Source organism: Ciconia boyciana, chromosome 21 (genome assembly GCF_034638445.1).
Source record: "Ciconia boyciana chromosome 21, ASM3463844v1, whole genome shotgun sequence".
NCBI classification, from domain to species: Eukaryota; Metazoa; Chordata; class Aves; order Ciconiiformes; family Ciconiidae; genus Ciconia; species Ciconia boyciana.
This window is the reverse complement of record NC_132954.1, coordinates 7,539,128-7,554,824: the sequence shown is the minus strand read 5'-3', so window position 1 is coordinate 7,554,824 and position 15,697 is coordinate 7,539,128. Positions and strand designations below refer to the sequence as shown.

General features: G+C 49.9%; 1 protein-coding gene across 1 annotated transcript in view; it reads left to right on the top strand.

Annotated features, from left to right (window-relative positions):
* GRIK3 (glutamate ionotropic receptor kainate type subunit 3) overlaps positions 1–15,697 on the top strand; it is a 123,580-nt gene that overhangs the window by 78,966 nt on the left and 28,917 nt on the right. The window contains exons 6-9 of the mRNA XM_072884958.1: positions 1,654–1,827; positions 4,407–4,550; positions 7,938–8,045; positions 11,862–11,975. Of these exons, the coding sequence (XP_072741059.1) occupies positions 1,654–1,827; positions 4,407–4,550; positions 7,938–8,045; positions 11,862–11,975 (540 nt within the window). The remainder of the gene's footprint in view (positions 1–1,653; positions 1,828–4,406; positions 4,551–7,937; positions 8,046–11,861; positions 11,976–15,697) is intronic.

The window sequence follows — 15,697 nt, the reverse complement described above, 5'->3', positions numbered from 1 at the left end:
GTTGCCGTAAGTCATTTAAAAGTCAACATTATGGCCTGGCTTTCACGATGCCCTTTAATAAAACGTGGAGGTTTGTATTTGCAATTTTTCAGGGGAAAAAAAACCCCAAATAACAAAGACCCTGAACTCTGTTGTGGGTGTGATTAATGACTCGCTCCCTGGCTGCACCTGCAGATTAAAACATGGCATCCATCAGCAGGATGCCTTGGGGGTGCCAAGTCAGAGGCCAGTGCTTAAGGAAAAGATCAAACCCCCAAAGCTTATTAAAGCAAAACAGCTGAAAGAGTTCCTTGCTCTCCCACTGAGAATGAAATCTTGGTTGCTGGCAAGTGCTGATTTTGTTATGCTTTGCTTAGGGCAGTGCGGTTTAGGACCAGTGCTTTTCCAGCTGCCCCATGGGCAGAACACAGCTCGCTGCTGACGGACGCCGTGTCTGGGTGAACCCACAGCATGGCTATGTCCTACCGGTATAGCCACATTATGCAGAACAGCAACAGCCACGTAATCTCATGCTGTATTTAAACTCTTTTTTATAATCCCTTGTGAGAGCAATGAACATCGTTCCCATATTCATCCCCCACGCTCTATCACAGAAGACAGTGGTGTTGCCTTTCCGCCTCCCCACATTTTTACTACCACTGAACACTTGCAGAAATTATTCAGGATAAACTCTGATTAAGTATGTCCCATCCAACAAATGATTCCCATTAACGAAGCCCCCTCCAGACTGCCATTCTCCACGACATTCATTCATGATCCCCCTCGCTCGGTGCCATCACCCAGGCAGCCCTCGCTTCCCACAGGTCAGCTGCCCTGAGCTTTTGCTGAGCAGAGCAGCTGTGGTACACTCTTGCCATGTTGTCTAACCCCAAACTACCCAGACCAGTTACTGAGCACTGAAGTTAATCCCCGAGCTGAAGTTAATATTTAGACGTGCAGCAGAGCCAAGAGATGCATTGAAGCAGTGCACTTGCAGAGGCCTCCAAATGCCCCTCTCTCGCTGCCTGCCAAGTGATGCTCGTGGGCTGGCTGCCAGCAGAGCTGAGGACTGCCTGGCTGTGGCTTTTTTAGATCGTATAAAGGGCACTCTCATTCATTTGCAGACTGTGTAGGCTGGTCGTAATGTCAAGAAATGCGTCTTAGTTCCTCTTTGATAGCCGTCTGCAAATTGGCGTTCTGCATTCAGAGTTACTCTGTCATCTGCAGCACCCTGTGGGCTTCAGCTCTCACAGCAAATCCTCCATGGAAAGGCCCCAGGGAGCTTCAGCTACAGGAACTCTGCCTTGTCCCCTCCCCCTTGGTTGCAAGCCTCTTTTCACGGTTACAGATAGCGATTCTGGTTTTCTCCCCGCAATTCACTTGCCTCTTTCATGCAGAGAGTGAGCTCTTTGGCAGGAGTTTCCCTCTGCTCTGTGTGGGTGAACCTGCACATACGACGCCCTAATTCCACTCACACCTACGAGTCCTGTCTTTCTGCAAGCAGTGACTAATAGCAACAGACAGTACAATCCGCCAAATCCATGAGGGCATCATCCTACCTCCCACCTGCTGTGGGCTCTGCCTTCTCACTTCAAACACAGACATGAACCGATGCAGAAAAGACAAACAAAACAAAGCTAAACAAAATGTTTAAACCGGTTTCTCTCTTTTAAGGATCTTTATGCATTAGACCTAGAACCATACCGCTACTCTGGAGTGAACCTGACCGGCTTCCGGATCCTCAACGTGGAGAACCCGCACGTGTCCTCCATCATTGAGAAGTGGTCCATGGAGCGGCTGCAGTCAGCGCCCAAGGCGGAGCTGGGACTGCTCGATGGCGTGATGATGGTATGAGAAGTTTAAACAAAGCACGGGTGAAGTCTGGGAAGCAGAGCAGAGCGGTAGGGAAGGCAGGAACATTCGTTAAGGCCTAATGTTATCATTATTGGTTCTTGTACTAGCAACAACTCATCCCAGGTATCTTCCCCAAGGTAGCTACTTGCATTCTTTAATAACCGTCCCTCGAATGCAGCGAGTTCAGCTGGTGAATCCCCTGCAGCCCACTGCTCTGTTAACACTGTCCTTTTGCAGGCCCAGCTGCTCACAGATTTGCCAGTTTTGAAAGACTGTGCTCCTTCCCTCCGCTCCCTTCTTGCCAGTAAAATCTGTTCCCAGGACTGGCAAAATTCAAAGCTTTCAGTTCCAGAAAGGGCTGAGCACAGTGGGGAAGCGCCCTGGCGACTTCATGCCAGCAACAAGACAGAGAGCTGCAATCGGCTGGGTATTGTACCCCGTGTTCAGACACGGCAGGATTTCTCCGTGCACACCTGATGTGCAGCTGCAGCGAGTGCTCGCTGACCTGAAAAGGGACGGGCTACGTGCGCCCCAAACCCTGGAGCACGCAGGAAAGGGCATCCTCTCTCTTTGGTTGCCCTCCACAAGTCCTGTTTCAGCTCAGGGCAGGATGACCACCTCGCAAGTCCCTCTGCCCAGCCCTGGGAGCAGGGCTGGGGAGCAGAAACGCTCTCGTCTCACCGGACGAGCCAGGTAGCCAGGGCCCGTCCCACAGGGGCTTGCAGGGCTCCAGCTGCCATCACCTCCCCGTGCAGTCCCCGAGAGCAGCCGAACGCCCCGCTCCCCAGGGCTGGGAGCACAGCACACGGCTGGACTGGGCCAGGCAATTCGCTGAGACTGATGCAGGGAGAAAGAGCCAAAGCTATGCCCAGAGATGGGCTTTGCTGCAGCTTTGATGACTCCTTTTAGGGTCTGATGGCAGCTCTGCTCCGCTGAGTTACTGCTCGGAAGGTACAGCACCTGCTCGCCCATCTGTCTTCCCTGCGAGGCTGTCTCTGACCCCCGTAATTGCTGACTGGCTTCCTCCTTCCCTCTCCCTTTAGATCTGCCAGAACCCCCCCCAGAAGTGGCAAAGCCTCCCAGGCTTTCACCTTGAAATGGCTCCTCGTATCCCTCCTGTTCTTTTTTTTTTCTTAGAGGAGAGCCCCACCATTCTCCTTTAGCCTTCTACTTTTCTGCAGCGTTGCCCACAACCACAGCATCGCATTGCCTGCAATGGTGCTGGGTTCCCCCCGCTGCCGCTGGCTCCTCTCCCGTTCTCTGCTGTTTGCTTCTTCAGAGGGGATCCTGCCTTTTGTTTTTGTTTGCCTGGTGTCGATCCCAGTGGGGCCCTGATCTCAGCTGGGCATTACAATATGTAATTCACCATGAAATTGCTTAGACATATTCTTGTACCCCCTCATCCCCAGCCCCAAACTTACACCGCCTGTCCCTGCTGCTGTAAAGACAAGCCCACGGGATGCAGGTCGGGTGCCTGCTCTTCATGCTCGGGTGCTGCGGGGAGGGAAGGTCATGGGGATGGCTGCTAACGTTGGAGGATTTTCTCCATGGCCACGTCCTGATAGATATTTGCCCAGCTGTTTGCTGTATTATTTCGTTTTATTGTGTTTTATTACGCTGCTGCTACACTCACATCTGTTTTGTAGCTTTGTGAAGCCAGCAAATAATGTATTTTCACTAGGAGGTCTTACCATATCGGAGAGAAAAATAAATCCAATTCTCTTGATCAGTGTTTGGAGGTGAGATGGGGCATCTCAAATTGAATCTAAAACCATCACATTATATGGAAGAAAAAAAAAATTCTCCCTAGTTCAAATCACTGAAATGCAGGAAGATGTTACAAATCTGGGAGGTCCTGATTTCAGTGGCAATTTGGGTCATTTTGGAAAATTCCGTGCCCGTGGACAAGCCATTTAACTTCTCTGTTTCTTATTTCCCCATGTATAAAATAGTGTGGATAATATGTTCTCATATAGGGTTTTTTTATACTCAGACGAAACAGTCTAAAGAAAATTCTGTTACTATCTTGTACATTTAGAAATAACTAGCTTCCTTGTTTGACAAGACAGTAGTAAATGCACTAGAAATAACCAGAACAGATGCACACAGACAAATAACATTTTCACAATCTCTGATTTTAAGACAGAACTGTGATCTTTTAATCTAAAGAGCCACGTAACAGGAAAACACACCCGTGAGGCTTTGTCATGTGCAGAGCTACACGTTTTGAGGACGTGTTTTGCATGAGAGGTCAGCTTAGAGGTTTATACAAGTCTTGTGTTAAAGCACACGCATTTATGGCAATCTCTTGAGATCCCAGTGAGTCTCTTGAGAGCCCAGCCCTGCCCTCGGAGCGCCGTTTGCAGGGTTAGACACCCAGGAGCTGGCATGGTGGGCAGCGGACCAGGACAGAGAAACCCTTGGGTCCGCCGGGTGTTGGGCAGGAGGTAACTCAGAGGGGGTTCTTGCAGCTTCTCCTGCGACACGTTACGGATCCCCTGCTGCTTTGCCGTCCGAATGCTTCCTTGCTCTGGAACCGCTATCAACACAAATGCTGTTCCCCTTTACTTTAGACAGACGCTGCCCTTTTGTACGACGCGGTGCACGTGGTCTCCGTCTGCTACCAGCGCGCCCCTCAGATGACCGTGAACTCCCTGCAGTGCCATCGGCACAAAGCCTGGAGGTTCGGTGGCCGCTTCATGAATTTTATAAAAGAGGTAAAAGCATGATTTGCAACCATAATTGCTTCCCGCTAACACAAAACTTCCCCAGCAGGAGCAGCGCAGCTGCTCAGCGCGCAGGTACGGAGGCACGTGGCAGAGAGGCTTGGCAGGTATAGGGTTATAAAAAATACCCCGCCTGGGCAGGTACAACTGGATGGCAGCACAGATATATACCAGGCTGCTGAGTGCACCCAGAAAGGAAAAAACCTGTCTTTGCCTTCAAAATAACATCCGTGCAGCCACGCCAAAACATCCAAAATGTGCTGAAATCTCCCGTGCTGTCACTGAGACTTGCCCTGGCCTCTTCTTGCGTCAAGAGCAGCTGGACCACGCTCTCTCCGAGGCCGTTTCTTAGCAGAGCAATAGCCATTTGCCTTTTACAGGAACATTTGCTTGGGGTCCACAAAGGGCATTCAGGGCAGCTAAACCCCAGCGGCAAAGCTGGCAGCGCTGTGCCTCTCTGCCTGTGTGCTGATGAACAGCTTTGGCAGAGTGGTGGGTTTAGCAAGTAGGGAGCCAGGGGAGCGAGGAGGCAGCTTCGCTCCCTCTCTGTTTTCAGTCATTATGATTTCTTTCTGTTCAGCCCACGTAATTGTTTGTTTGCATCTGGCTTAAGCACGCAAGCAGACACAAAGCACAAGTGTTTATGAGCAGTAAGCTCACCAAGGGAGTGCAGCACAGGGAAGCTGCAGTGAGAGGTGGCCAGCCCTCCCAAAAGAGCCTCTGAGCACGCACCCCTGCACTCACAGCCCGGGTTTTGCTCTGTCTGCAAAAAGGAGCCCTCACATAAGAAAAAAATGAAGGCAGAGCTGCAGGGAGATACTGCGAACCCCACCAGATATGTCTTTGTGATAAAAACCCCTTATTTACCCTAAGGCCTTCTTAAACTTCTATGCCTTTGGCTCTTCACGTGGGAAGTTATGAAACTGGCTGGACTACAGGATACACGACCAGGCCACATTTAAAAGGCTGGGTATAAAATCCCCTAAAGTTTTTAGGCAGGAAAGAGTAGAAGTACATTGTTAATTGTTACTATGATTTGTGCTGCAGTATCACCTACAGACCCCAGCGGACCCTGAACCCAGGCACGTAAGTGCAGTGAGAGCGTGCCCACCCCAGCTGCTCCGCGAGCTGCACAGAGCGCACAGACATAGGGGAGGAGGAAAGAAGAATGATTCCCATTGCAAAGAGAGAATGAACTTTTTTCTTAATAGGCACTGAAGATGGTATCTCTCCTCTCTCTGCCTCTCTCTCACTCTCCTTTTTCGTGTTTTGTTCCCTTCTGCAGAAAGCCACTCCAGCTGGCTGCCAAAAGAGAGTGTAAATAATTTGTTTGGTTGGCTCCTTTTGCAAATTACCCTGAGCCTCACACTCCAGTGCCCGCCTGTTGTTTCCCTTTCTGGCACCATGTCAGCTCGTTGCAGGGATAAGCTTCCTACCCATTGCAATCAGAACACACAGTAATTGCTCTCTCTAAACTCCTGTAAAGACAAAGCGGTGCACAGAGGGATGCCTCACCGCAGACACCCGCTCCCTCGGCCCTGGGCTCCCCACAGATACCAGCACCGCTCGCTCCTTGTGCATCCACAGGCCATGGCCCCGACTGCACCGGATCGCTGCAGAGCTGTCACTCCCGGGGTGAAGCCCCGTTTGTTCATACCTGCTGAGGTGCAAAGGGGCTGGGACGGTGGCCCTGCCAGCCCCGGGGAGGCCACCCTCACCCTGTGTGCCATCAGGGCTCCCCAGGAAGCAGAGGGACAGGGCCAAGCGCGGGGGCAGGAGGCGAGGGGACAGGCTCCTCTGCAGCCGCCGCCTGCCTAGAGCCCCGGACAGCAGCGCTTGGAGTTTGCCTGCAGGGACAGGGCCGACACCAGCGGGATCAGAGCCCGCCGGGGGCCGTGGCAATGCCGTGCACCCCCAGCCCGGCCCCGGGAGCCGTGCAGCCCATCGGTGCTCTCGCTCCAGCCCCGCAGGAAGCGCAGGGCTCAGCACACAGCTCTGTTTGCTCCAGTTGGGTACGTTAAACACGCCGTGTTTTCCCAGGCTCCCGGGGGGCTCCGCAGGCTGCGCGTCCCACAGGCAAACCACCTGCACGCCAAAATGAGCAAACTGAGCGCAGCCTTCCGCAAAACTCAAGGGTGGCGAGGCTGGGAGGAGGCTGCCATTACTCCTCAGGAATTAATGAGGAAGAGCCAGAGGAGCATATTTACTGAGAAATATGCCAGCCCTTCCCCCCTGAGAATACAATACGCCACCTTCATCACACTGGGATATTTCAAGCTCCCCCGCCCATAAAGGAAACACATTCATCAGCACGATGCGCACACTGAACTGCTCGGGGAAAGAGCCCGAGCCCCAGCTCTCCACTGCTGAGATGCAATTGCAAAGCAGTAAAGCATGTCAGCAGCCCAGCACTCTTACGGGAGCATCCTCCTCGGGACGGATGCTTATAGCACACCCCAGCACTGTCCCCGGGCAGAGCAGGCATCATATACCATGCTGTCCCTTAGCACCTGCTCTGCTAACACAGCTAGCGCCTGATATTCGGGGCTCTCTCATCTCCTAAATCAGACAGATTAATTCTGGTGGTGCTGCTGCAAAGTGTACAATGGAAAAGAAACAGCATCACAGCATAATTTTGGTTGAAACTGATCTGGACACCTTTAACCCAAGCTCCTGCTCAGAGCAGGACTCGCTCCCAGTCAGACCAGGCTGTGCAGGACCTCGTCCAGTCAAGGGCTGAAAATCTCCAGGAACGGAGCTTTCCCGGTCCCTTTGGGCACCTGCCCCGTGCTTATACTGCTAAAAACTGATCCAGAGGTATCGACGCAGCACGTGCTCACCCCATTCCCATGCCTGTTTCAAAACGACAGAGCCTGCTAGCACGGACAAGCCCTTAGCCTGTTCTGCTCCACTTTCCATCTGAAAGGAAGGACGGAAGCGTTCAGGACATTTTAGCTTCCACACACCTTGGAAGCATCAGCAGGTTTGTGCAAAAACAGGATTATTTATGAGCTTGACTGGAGTTGTCCCAAACCCAGGCTCCCTGCAGCCCGGCATTTATCAGTACCCACAAGGATAAATGCAGGACACAAGGATGCCATGATAAATGCAAGCAGTTTTCTACTGAGTCATCATGTCCTGCAACAGCTGGTGAACACAAAAGGTGCGAACAAAATTTGTAGCAAAGACTGCAAGAGAGTTAAGAAAATCTACAGCTCTGTCTGCAGTCTGAACAGTGACGGAGGTGATTATTAATTAATCATGCTCTTTGGGGAGAAAGAACCAGTATAAGGACTAATTAAACGAACACACAGTGGAGGGCAAAAGATTATTTATGATACCAAGTAACAACCCTGCTACTTTTTCTTCCTTCCACAGGCTCAATGGGAAGGATTAACGGGACGAATTGTCTTTAATAAAACTAGTGGTTTACGGACAGATTTTGATTTGGATATCATCAGCCTCAAAGAAGATGGTCTCGAAAAGGTAGGCAGAGTTTGTCTTATCTGCATATGGCTTAGTCTAGCTCCGATACTCAGGCAACAGAGAAAATGGTTGGTGGTTGCATTGTTTCCATGTTTTCTGGTTTTTATATGAAAGGAGATTTACTTTGTGGGATTTCTCAGATCCTTTTCCATGCCTCGTCCATGACTCACTAGCCCGAAGCAACGTGCGTGGGATTACAGTTACTAGCTGCAGAAGTGCTTGTGGCACTTCCCTGGGATACTGGAAGCAGAAGAAACTTTCTGAGCAGCCATTAACCTCTCCTTGCCCAGGCCAAAGGTGGAAGGAGTAAAGCCTGTCCCACCCCCCACCTTGCTGGACTTGTTTACCAAACGTTGATTTTTCCCTGAGGAGGCAACAGCTCTAGAAAGCATCATCTCGGTGTGATTTCCCACAATGAAAATTGCCTAAGGCTTGGAAACGGCACCAGCTTATTACAGCCTGGATTTTGCAGGAGGATGCAGTGTGTGTTTTTGTTTATTCCTTCTCTGTGTTATCTAAGGGACAATAAGAAAAAAAGCGAAGGGCATTTTTGCCTGGCTGGGTGGAGGGGTCTCGTTTGGTGGCCGTGTTTGCCCGGCCACCCAGAGGAGACACGGCACAAAGGCTGCAGCCTCAGATCCTCCTCATTAGTGCAAATCTCTGGGCACAGAAATGCTGATGTGCAAATCTGATTCTCAGGTGTTCATGGGGATTTCATTTCCTTTTCTTCAATTACTTAACAAAAAAAAAAGGCAATATGCAACGCACTAAAGCTCCCAGAACACGGGTTTCAAGGTGAGATCAGTTGTTTAAGGCAAAAGGGAGCAGCGAGTGGCCTGAAGTGAAGAAAGGGCGGACAGCTGATCCCAACAGGGAGCGATGCCCAGGGGCTGTGCTCTAATCAGGCCCCAAATAATGGCATGCGAGGCCACCCAGGGCTCCCAGAGCCTGACCCCTTTTGTGAGTAATTCCGAGTCCCCGCTCTGCTAAAGGTGTCTTGCAGATTTACAGGAGAAAGTTGGCTACTGGGCAGCAAAGCCCTTTCTAGAGCAGAGTCTGCTCTTCGACACACACAAGGTGCCTACTGGCAGCTAGGGATGAGCGCTGAGTCCTGTAACCTTTGGGCATGCAGACAGGTTCTGCTACCGCGGGAAATGCCAGCCGGGAGCAGAGAGAGAGAGTTTTCAATTAACCATGCAGCAAGCAGCCCAACATGCACAGATGACTTTTCCAGTTAAGGCTGGGGAATTAATCAAACGGTGCAGGTAGGCAGCCCCCGGAGGCGGGAGGCAGCAGTTTGATCAACCCCCCCCCGTTTGGAGGGGACGGATCCTGCGCGGTGAAGCTCCCTGGGACCAAACAGCTTGACTTCCCCATCCCCCTTTCTTACACTTTGTTTCTTCTTCGCTTTGAAATAAATTGTTGCCACGCTTTCACACCACAGCAGTAGTTCCTTGCTTCATGTAAAAACTCTCAAGGTCACCACAGCGCTCTCCTAGTGGGTATTTTTTGGTGTCAGATACAGAATAAAGAAAACATTTCAAATAAACCCAATGACCTTCAGTCTCAGCTGCCATCAGCCGAGCCTGCGCAGGAAGGAGGCAGGAGAGGAGCAGGGGAAGATGCCACCCTCTCACAAGAACTGAGCAGGAGATGTAGCTTTTGTAGCTTGAGTTCTTTTTTTACAAAATATTTTGTTTATAGAGTCTAAACAAAAAAAACCAACACGTCTTTTTGGAGTACAGTGGCACCGATGGACTGCTGGAGAGCTGTGTTGGCAGGATAATAGAAAAATGTGCGAGTATTCGGATACCGTGTGAATCTAAATGTTTAAGTACAACCGTAATATCTATCTGTCAAACTAATACTCCTCAGGTGTACTGGAGAATAGCTGGCACCAGCTGTATTTATTACTGTTGTGTGTCACATAAAGCCCATAGGAAGCCGCCAAGCCTTGATGCATATTCTGTACAGCCGTTCAACTTCCGTCTCCAACAATTCACAGATTTCACAGTTCCCACTATTATTTTTGTGAAAGCTTCTTGTCAGCTCTAGAGGGGTTTTAAAGTATCGATGTCAAATCTCTGTTGAAGCTAGGTTTCTGTCAATAGTTAATCTGAAATAACAAAACGCCAAACTACAAACAAATCCCATACGGATTGTGCATTATGTATAATAGCTTATGTTTGTTGAGCTTTAGGATTGAACTCCTGATCCTTATACCTCCCGGATGTTCCAGGGACTACGGAGTATTAGAGTATTAACTAAACCTAATCACATGTAGTTTGACTGTCTGACTTACACAATTCTCTTAATGCACTTTTTTCCTTTTTCTTTCCTTTTTTAATATTTTAAACTGATTAATTCAGTCTTAAGTACCACGTATTTAATTTTCTTAAAGAAAACTCAGCAAGGCAGGGTTAACCGAGTCTGCAGCACTGCTAGCAGGGGCCTCTCAGACTTGCTTCTCTTTTCCCATGCACAATAATAATCTTTTGACATTGCAGTTGTTGTGTGATCAAAGGGAGATACGGGGCATTGCTTAGGTTTTACCTGAAATATTTAGAGCCTTTCACAAAGTTCATGGAAACTCTTCTAGAATTTATGACATTTTTTTGCCAGGCAGCATTGCTCATTACAAAGTCTCTTTTTGGGGATGCAGTAAAACCAAGTTCTCTCCTTGGACTGCTGAAGAGGTTGAAGAATCTTAAAAATAGCAATAAATAAAATATCGGAAGTTCCTGGCTCCCCAGTGGGTTTGAGCTGTCTGCCTTTAGTTTCTCTCCGAGTCCCATCTCACAGTTTGACCCTACAGACGGATTGCTCTGTTCCCATTTCCATGTGGGGTTTCGTTTTTTCTCACCATCAGGCTGACTATATGGCCACCCTGCTCCGTTTCTTGGCAGCAATCCCATATTTCTCCAGCTTTCCTGACATTTTATCTCACCGTCACAGTCCTTTAGCCAGCCCTGCCTTCAAAGTTTGTTCTAAAGCCTCCCCTGCACCGCGGAGATCAGGTTAACAGGCTTAGAGTTGCCTAGATGACTTCTCTTAAATAGAGACATGTCTTGCTATTTCTGGGTCAATAGACTTCTTCAAAGTCTAATAATTTATTAAAATTGACAGCTTGAGAAAAACAGAGCACCTCAAACTGATGAGGAATGTAGCTGTGTGTGCCTGTGCCCAGACCCGAGCAAGTCTGCTGCCATTCCCTCCTCCAGGTTTGCTGCCAGGAGCGAGACCTCCCATTGCAGTGGGCTTCCCTGAAGGGGTGACCAGGGCCTGCCAAGGGGACCTGTTAGAAACGTCCGTCTAGTTTGCCACAGCGCAGAGGAGAGAAGTGGTCCCTACCAGGGATTTGCAGAGCTGGACAAGTCGTTTTTAATTTTCCCCACCAAAGCAAATTGGTGGGGAAATAAAAAAGAAAAAATGGCCTCATACTTGGATTTGTTTTCTTTTGTTCTGCTTTATCCTTGCCCAGAGTTGACTCTTCAGCATGGTCTGATTGTTTGCTCTACACAGTTCCTTTGCAAATTGTTCATTCAGCCTCTAAATTCCAGTCATCGTGGTCTTCTTTCATGTACCTGCATCAGAGGGCAGCGTAAGGGTTGCTTATTATACACGTGCAGCTGGAGTGACCTGCAACTGAAGGGTTAATGCAAATCTTCTGTTTAGGTGATACAGGACGATAATTTCAGCTTTGCTTCTGTTTACTGTGGATGAAAGAAGCAAGCTCCATTTTCCAGGCCAGTAGAATGCTGAGAGCAAGTGAGGAACGTAAGCTGGCTGTTCATGCGTTCGTTTGCTTTCTTTCAGGTTGGAGCGTGGAGCCCTTCTGACGGTTTGAACATCACGGAAATTTCCAAAGGACGAGGGCCTAATGTCACAGACTCGCTGAGCAACAGATCTCTCATTGTCACCACTGTCCTGGTAGGAGACTGCAAAGCCTGTCTTTTTCCTCCACCCACAAATCTCAGGGATATCTGGTATCTCTGAAAATTCACAGCATCCCAGTACAGATCTGCTAGTCCCTCTGGAAAGCCGAGCAAGGGCACAGAGAGCCCTCGCATGCGGGCTGGGCTCAGCAGGGCACCGCGATGCCCATGCGCCTGCACCAAGGTGACCCGCGGCATCCTCCGATGCCACCGCTCCCGAGCAAGCTGCCGGCCAACACGTGGCGAATGGTGAGGCTGGCAGGGGCCAGCTGGAACCACGCGTGTCCCCCGTGCCCACGAGGCTGCTGCTCGTCCCGGCTGAGCTCCTCCGCTTCAGCTGCCCGGCCAGGTCCCCTGTCCCCCCTTGCTCCCTGCATGCTGGAGGGCACGGGAGGTTTGTGCCTGCTGAGCTCCAGGAAAGCTCCAAGCCGCCCGTTTACCACCAGCGCCCGGGCAGGCAGTGGCGGGCGCTGTCAGATGGCCGGCACTGCCTCCCTCAGCTAGGAGTGTTCTTGGTACGGAAGAAAATACTAAGAACAACCAGAGACCCTGGCTTAGCTGTGACAATCGTGTTTCTTTCCCCCTCTTAAGTACATATTTGACAAACTAGCTAAGAGTAATGCCGTTATCCAGCAAACCACGGTTGCTTAACAGGTCTCCTCCGCTTCCAACTGTCGCGCTGCATTTTGTTCTCACATTCACTATTGGATTTGACGGCAGGCATCAGATCAGAATGAATTTTTATTTACTATCTAATGAATTATGACTAGTGGCATTGGTTTCTATATGGCTGTATTACACAGCGCAGGCTCATGGCATGTCACCAGGAAGCAACAAAAAATATCAGCCCTTGGACAGCCTACCCACAACTGGGCCTGAATTACAGTTTTGCCTAGGGAAAATTTCTGGCCCTTTTGTGTTCCGTATTTTCAGGGAGCATAAAGGTACAGATGGTAAAGAGCCAGCTGGGGATGCATTCCCCAGTCCAGAGCAGTGTGATCCCTCGGGATGTCCTAGCCTTCCCAAAAGGACGTGACCTGACAGAGTGGGGTTTTGTATTATAGAAAGAATGGGACCAGGAAAGTGCCCAGAGGAGAATGGAGAAAGCAAACGCTAGGTCCAGGGCAGAAGGAGGGCTGGAACCAAAGGTCTTGTATCACTCCGCAAGAGGTTAGCAGAACAGCAGCAGGCAGAACGTGAGCGAAATACAGACGCTGCTACAGCTTTCCTTGCAAATTAGCTGCCCCTTCTAGCGAACTTCCCATTCATCACACAATATTTGTTCCAATGAAACATTTTCGTTAAAGTCCCTCTCTCCAAGAGTCAGGTACAGGCTTAGGTCATCGACTACGCTCAGTAACACACTGCTTTCATGTCTCAACATGCAGGGGAGATTGGAACAGTTCCTTCCCTTCCCAGTCCAAAAGTTTTCTACTGTGCCAGTCCCATGAGACCGTGATGGGTTGTGTGTTCGGGGGAGTCTGCACGGGGCGGTGTTCCTGTGCCATCCACATTAGCAGAATTGGTGGCAGCAATGGTTCCCCACTGGCTACGGTTATTGAAATGAATCGTCACATCAGGAGTTACTGCGGAAAGAGTAGAGAAATGACAGAGCAAAAGGCACTTTAACAATTCAACATGCATCAGATTGTAAGACTGCTTCTGTTGAGACCCTTGCAGCACTGTGCATGCACTCAGGCACGATACACACACAGTTTGCCTTTTTTTTTTTTCTTTTCTTTGCATTTAAGTATTCTCAGCATCTTCAGAAAGCAGGTCTTCAGAAAGTTAGTGTTTTTCTAACAGACCAAATGGAGAGACCAGCCACGCTAGGTTTAGTTCATTTTAGCAAGGTAACCTAAAGTGCTGCCAGTACCCGTACATGGGAGATGCAAATTTTTAGGGCAACATGAGTAACACATCACATCACGTCACTCCCAGGTGGAGGCTCAGGATCAGCTCTAGGGGAATTGTTCAACCCCTACTGTGGCTGGATAAAACTCACCAGAAGCTGTGTAAGGACTCCTCTTCCCCCCACTCTCTTTCACCAGAACTGTGTGCAGCACACTGGGGAAAATCCCCGGGGTGGGACGGCTGGTAGCACCGGGGAGAAGGCTGGAGGGACGGCAGCAGAGCTGCCTGCACCGAGAGCTGGAGGAGCACCCGACCGCAGGGTGAAACCAAGGGACAGCAGATAAGTTCAGGACTGGAATATCAGTGGAAGTTGTATGGACAGGACTGAGGGAAACCAGAAGAGATGCATCTTGTCAGGGGCAAGATGCATGGCCAGAGTTGTGGAAATGTCTGGGTCTAGGGTGCAATAATCACTGTACCTCAAAGGCCATGGCATAATACAAAATGATGGAGCCAGGAGGAGACCTGTCAGCCATCTGCCTTTGACGTGCTTTTTTCGGGCAGCATTTTAATCTTGTACGCCTTGAGCATGTACAAATTACGCAATGTACAAGGGTGGTATCAGTTCCTATTAATTGCACCATTCCGTAGGCCTGCACACGTGCCACGGGGTATCTACCTCAAAACCACAACTCTCCTGCAATTGCCTTGCATGCAGGAGGAGGAAATGTGCTTAGACCCAAGTTCTGCAATAATTACATTTTCATATACTGGATTCTAAAATATAAATCACAACCCTAAATTTTATTTGCATTTGCAACACCCCTTTGTACTTTTGCACTGGTGTATACAATTGTAGAAAAGCCACAGGAGGAACCTTTAAAAGGAAAAGCGTGAAAGGTTATTTTTTCCCCTTTTGCTCATATTGCAGTGACTTGTTGGAAGAGAAATATTACCCCAGCAGCCAGCGCCACTCTCCCCAAGCAATATGGGAACTGTGAAGTTATGAAATTGAGGGCACCTTCACTGAGAAATCGATTAGCAAACCGAGAGAGCTTGCGAATTGGATGTCTGGCCATTTTCAGTAATAAATTGTGAAATAGTCCGTGAATAAGTGGTTCACAGAGTTCAGAATTACCCCCTAGGAAATGTTTGAGACCTGGAGATACATTACTGAAGCGAGTGGCGTCCTAATGTTCAGTGCTTCGGCTGTTAAATATGTATGTAATCCCTACAGCGCTTCCCAAAATTAATAGTGCTTTATGGCTTCTCTGGAGCCGGTATATTTATATCAAGATCCATAGATTCAGCTGATTCACAAACAAAGCACTAATTCCAGAAAAGAAAGCTGAGGAGGAGGCCGGGGGGAGCAGGATTTTACAGAGCTGCGCGTGCCAAGCTAAACTCTATATGCGTGACGTTATCAGTTTTGCCTTATAATTCTGCAAATCAAGCTTCACTTGCTCTCTCGCCCCCTCCCTACCCTGCTCTGAGGCCGAGCAGGCAGCTCCTGCCCGCCTGCCTGCCCACCCCCCGGGGGTGGCAGGGGTCTCCCGTGGCAGAGGTGGGGGCTGACAGCTCGTCCTGGGAGACAAGAGCCACCAACCTCCAGGCTGGCACAGCCCAGCTCTGGGTCCCAAACCCCCTCCTCGGCGTACCCATCCGAGGCTGGGCACCTCGGTAATACTCTAACCGGGACTCCAGACCTTCCCTCCCGCGACTTCAAGCCCCCCTGTCCCGGTGCAATACCGCGGGGACTCCAGCAACACGGCTCGCTCGTCAGAGCAAAACGTGAGCCCTCCCCTCCCCGGCCAGCCTGCAGGCAAGGACGGTAGCCTTGCAGATACCTTCGCTTCAAGCCAT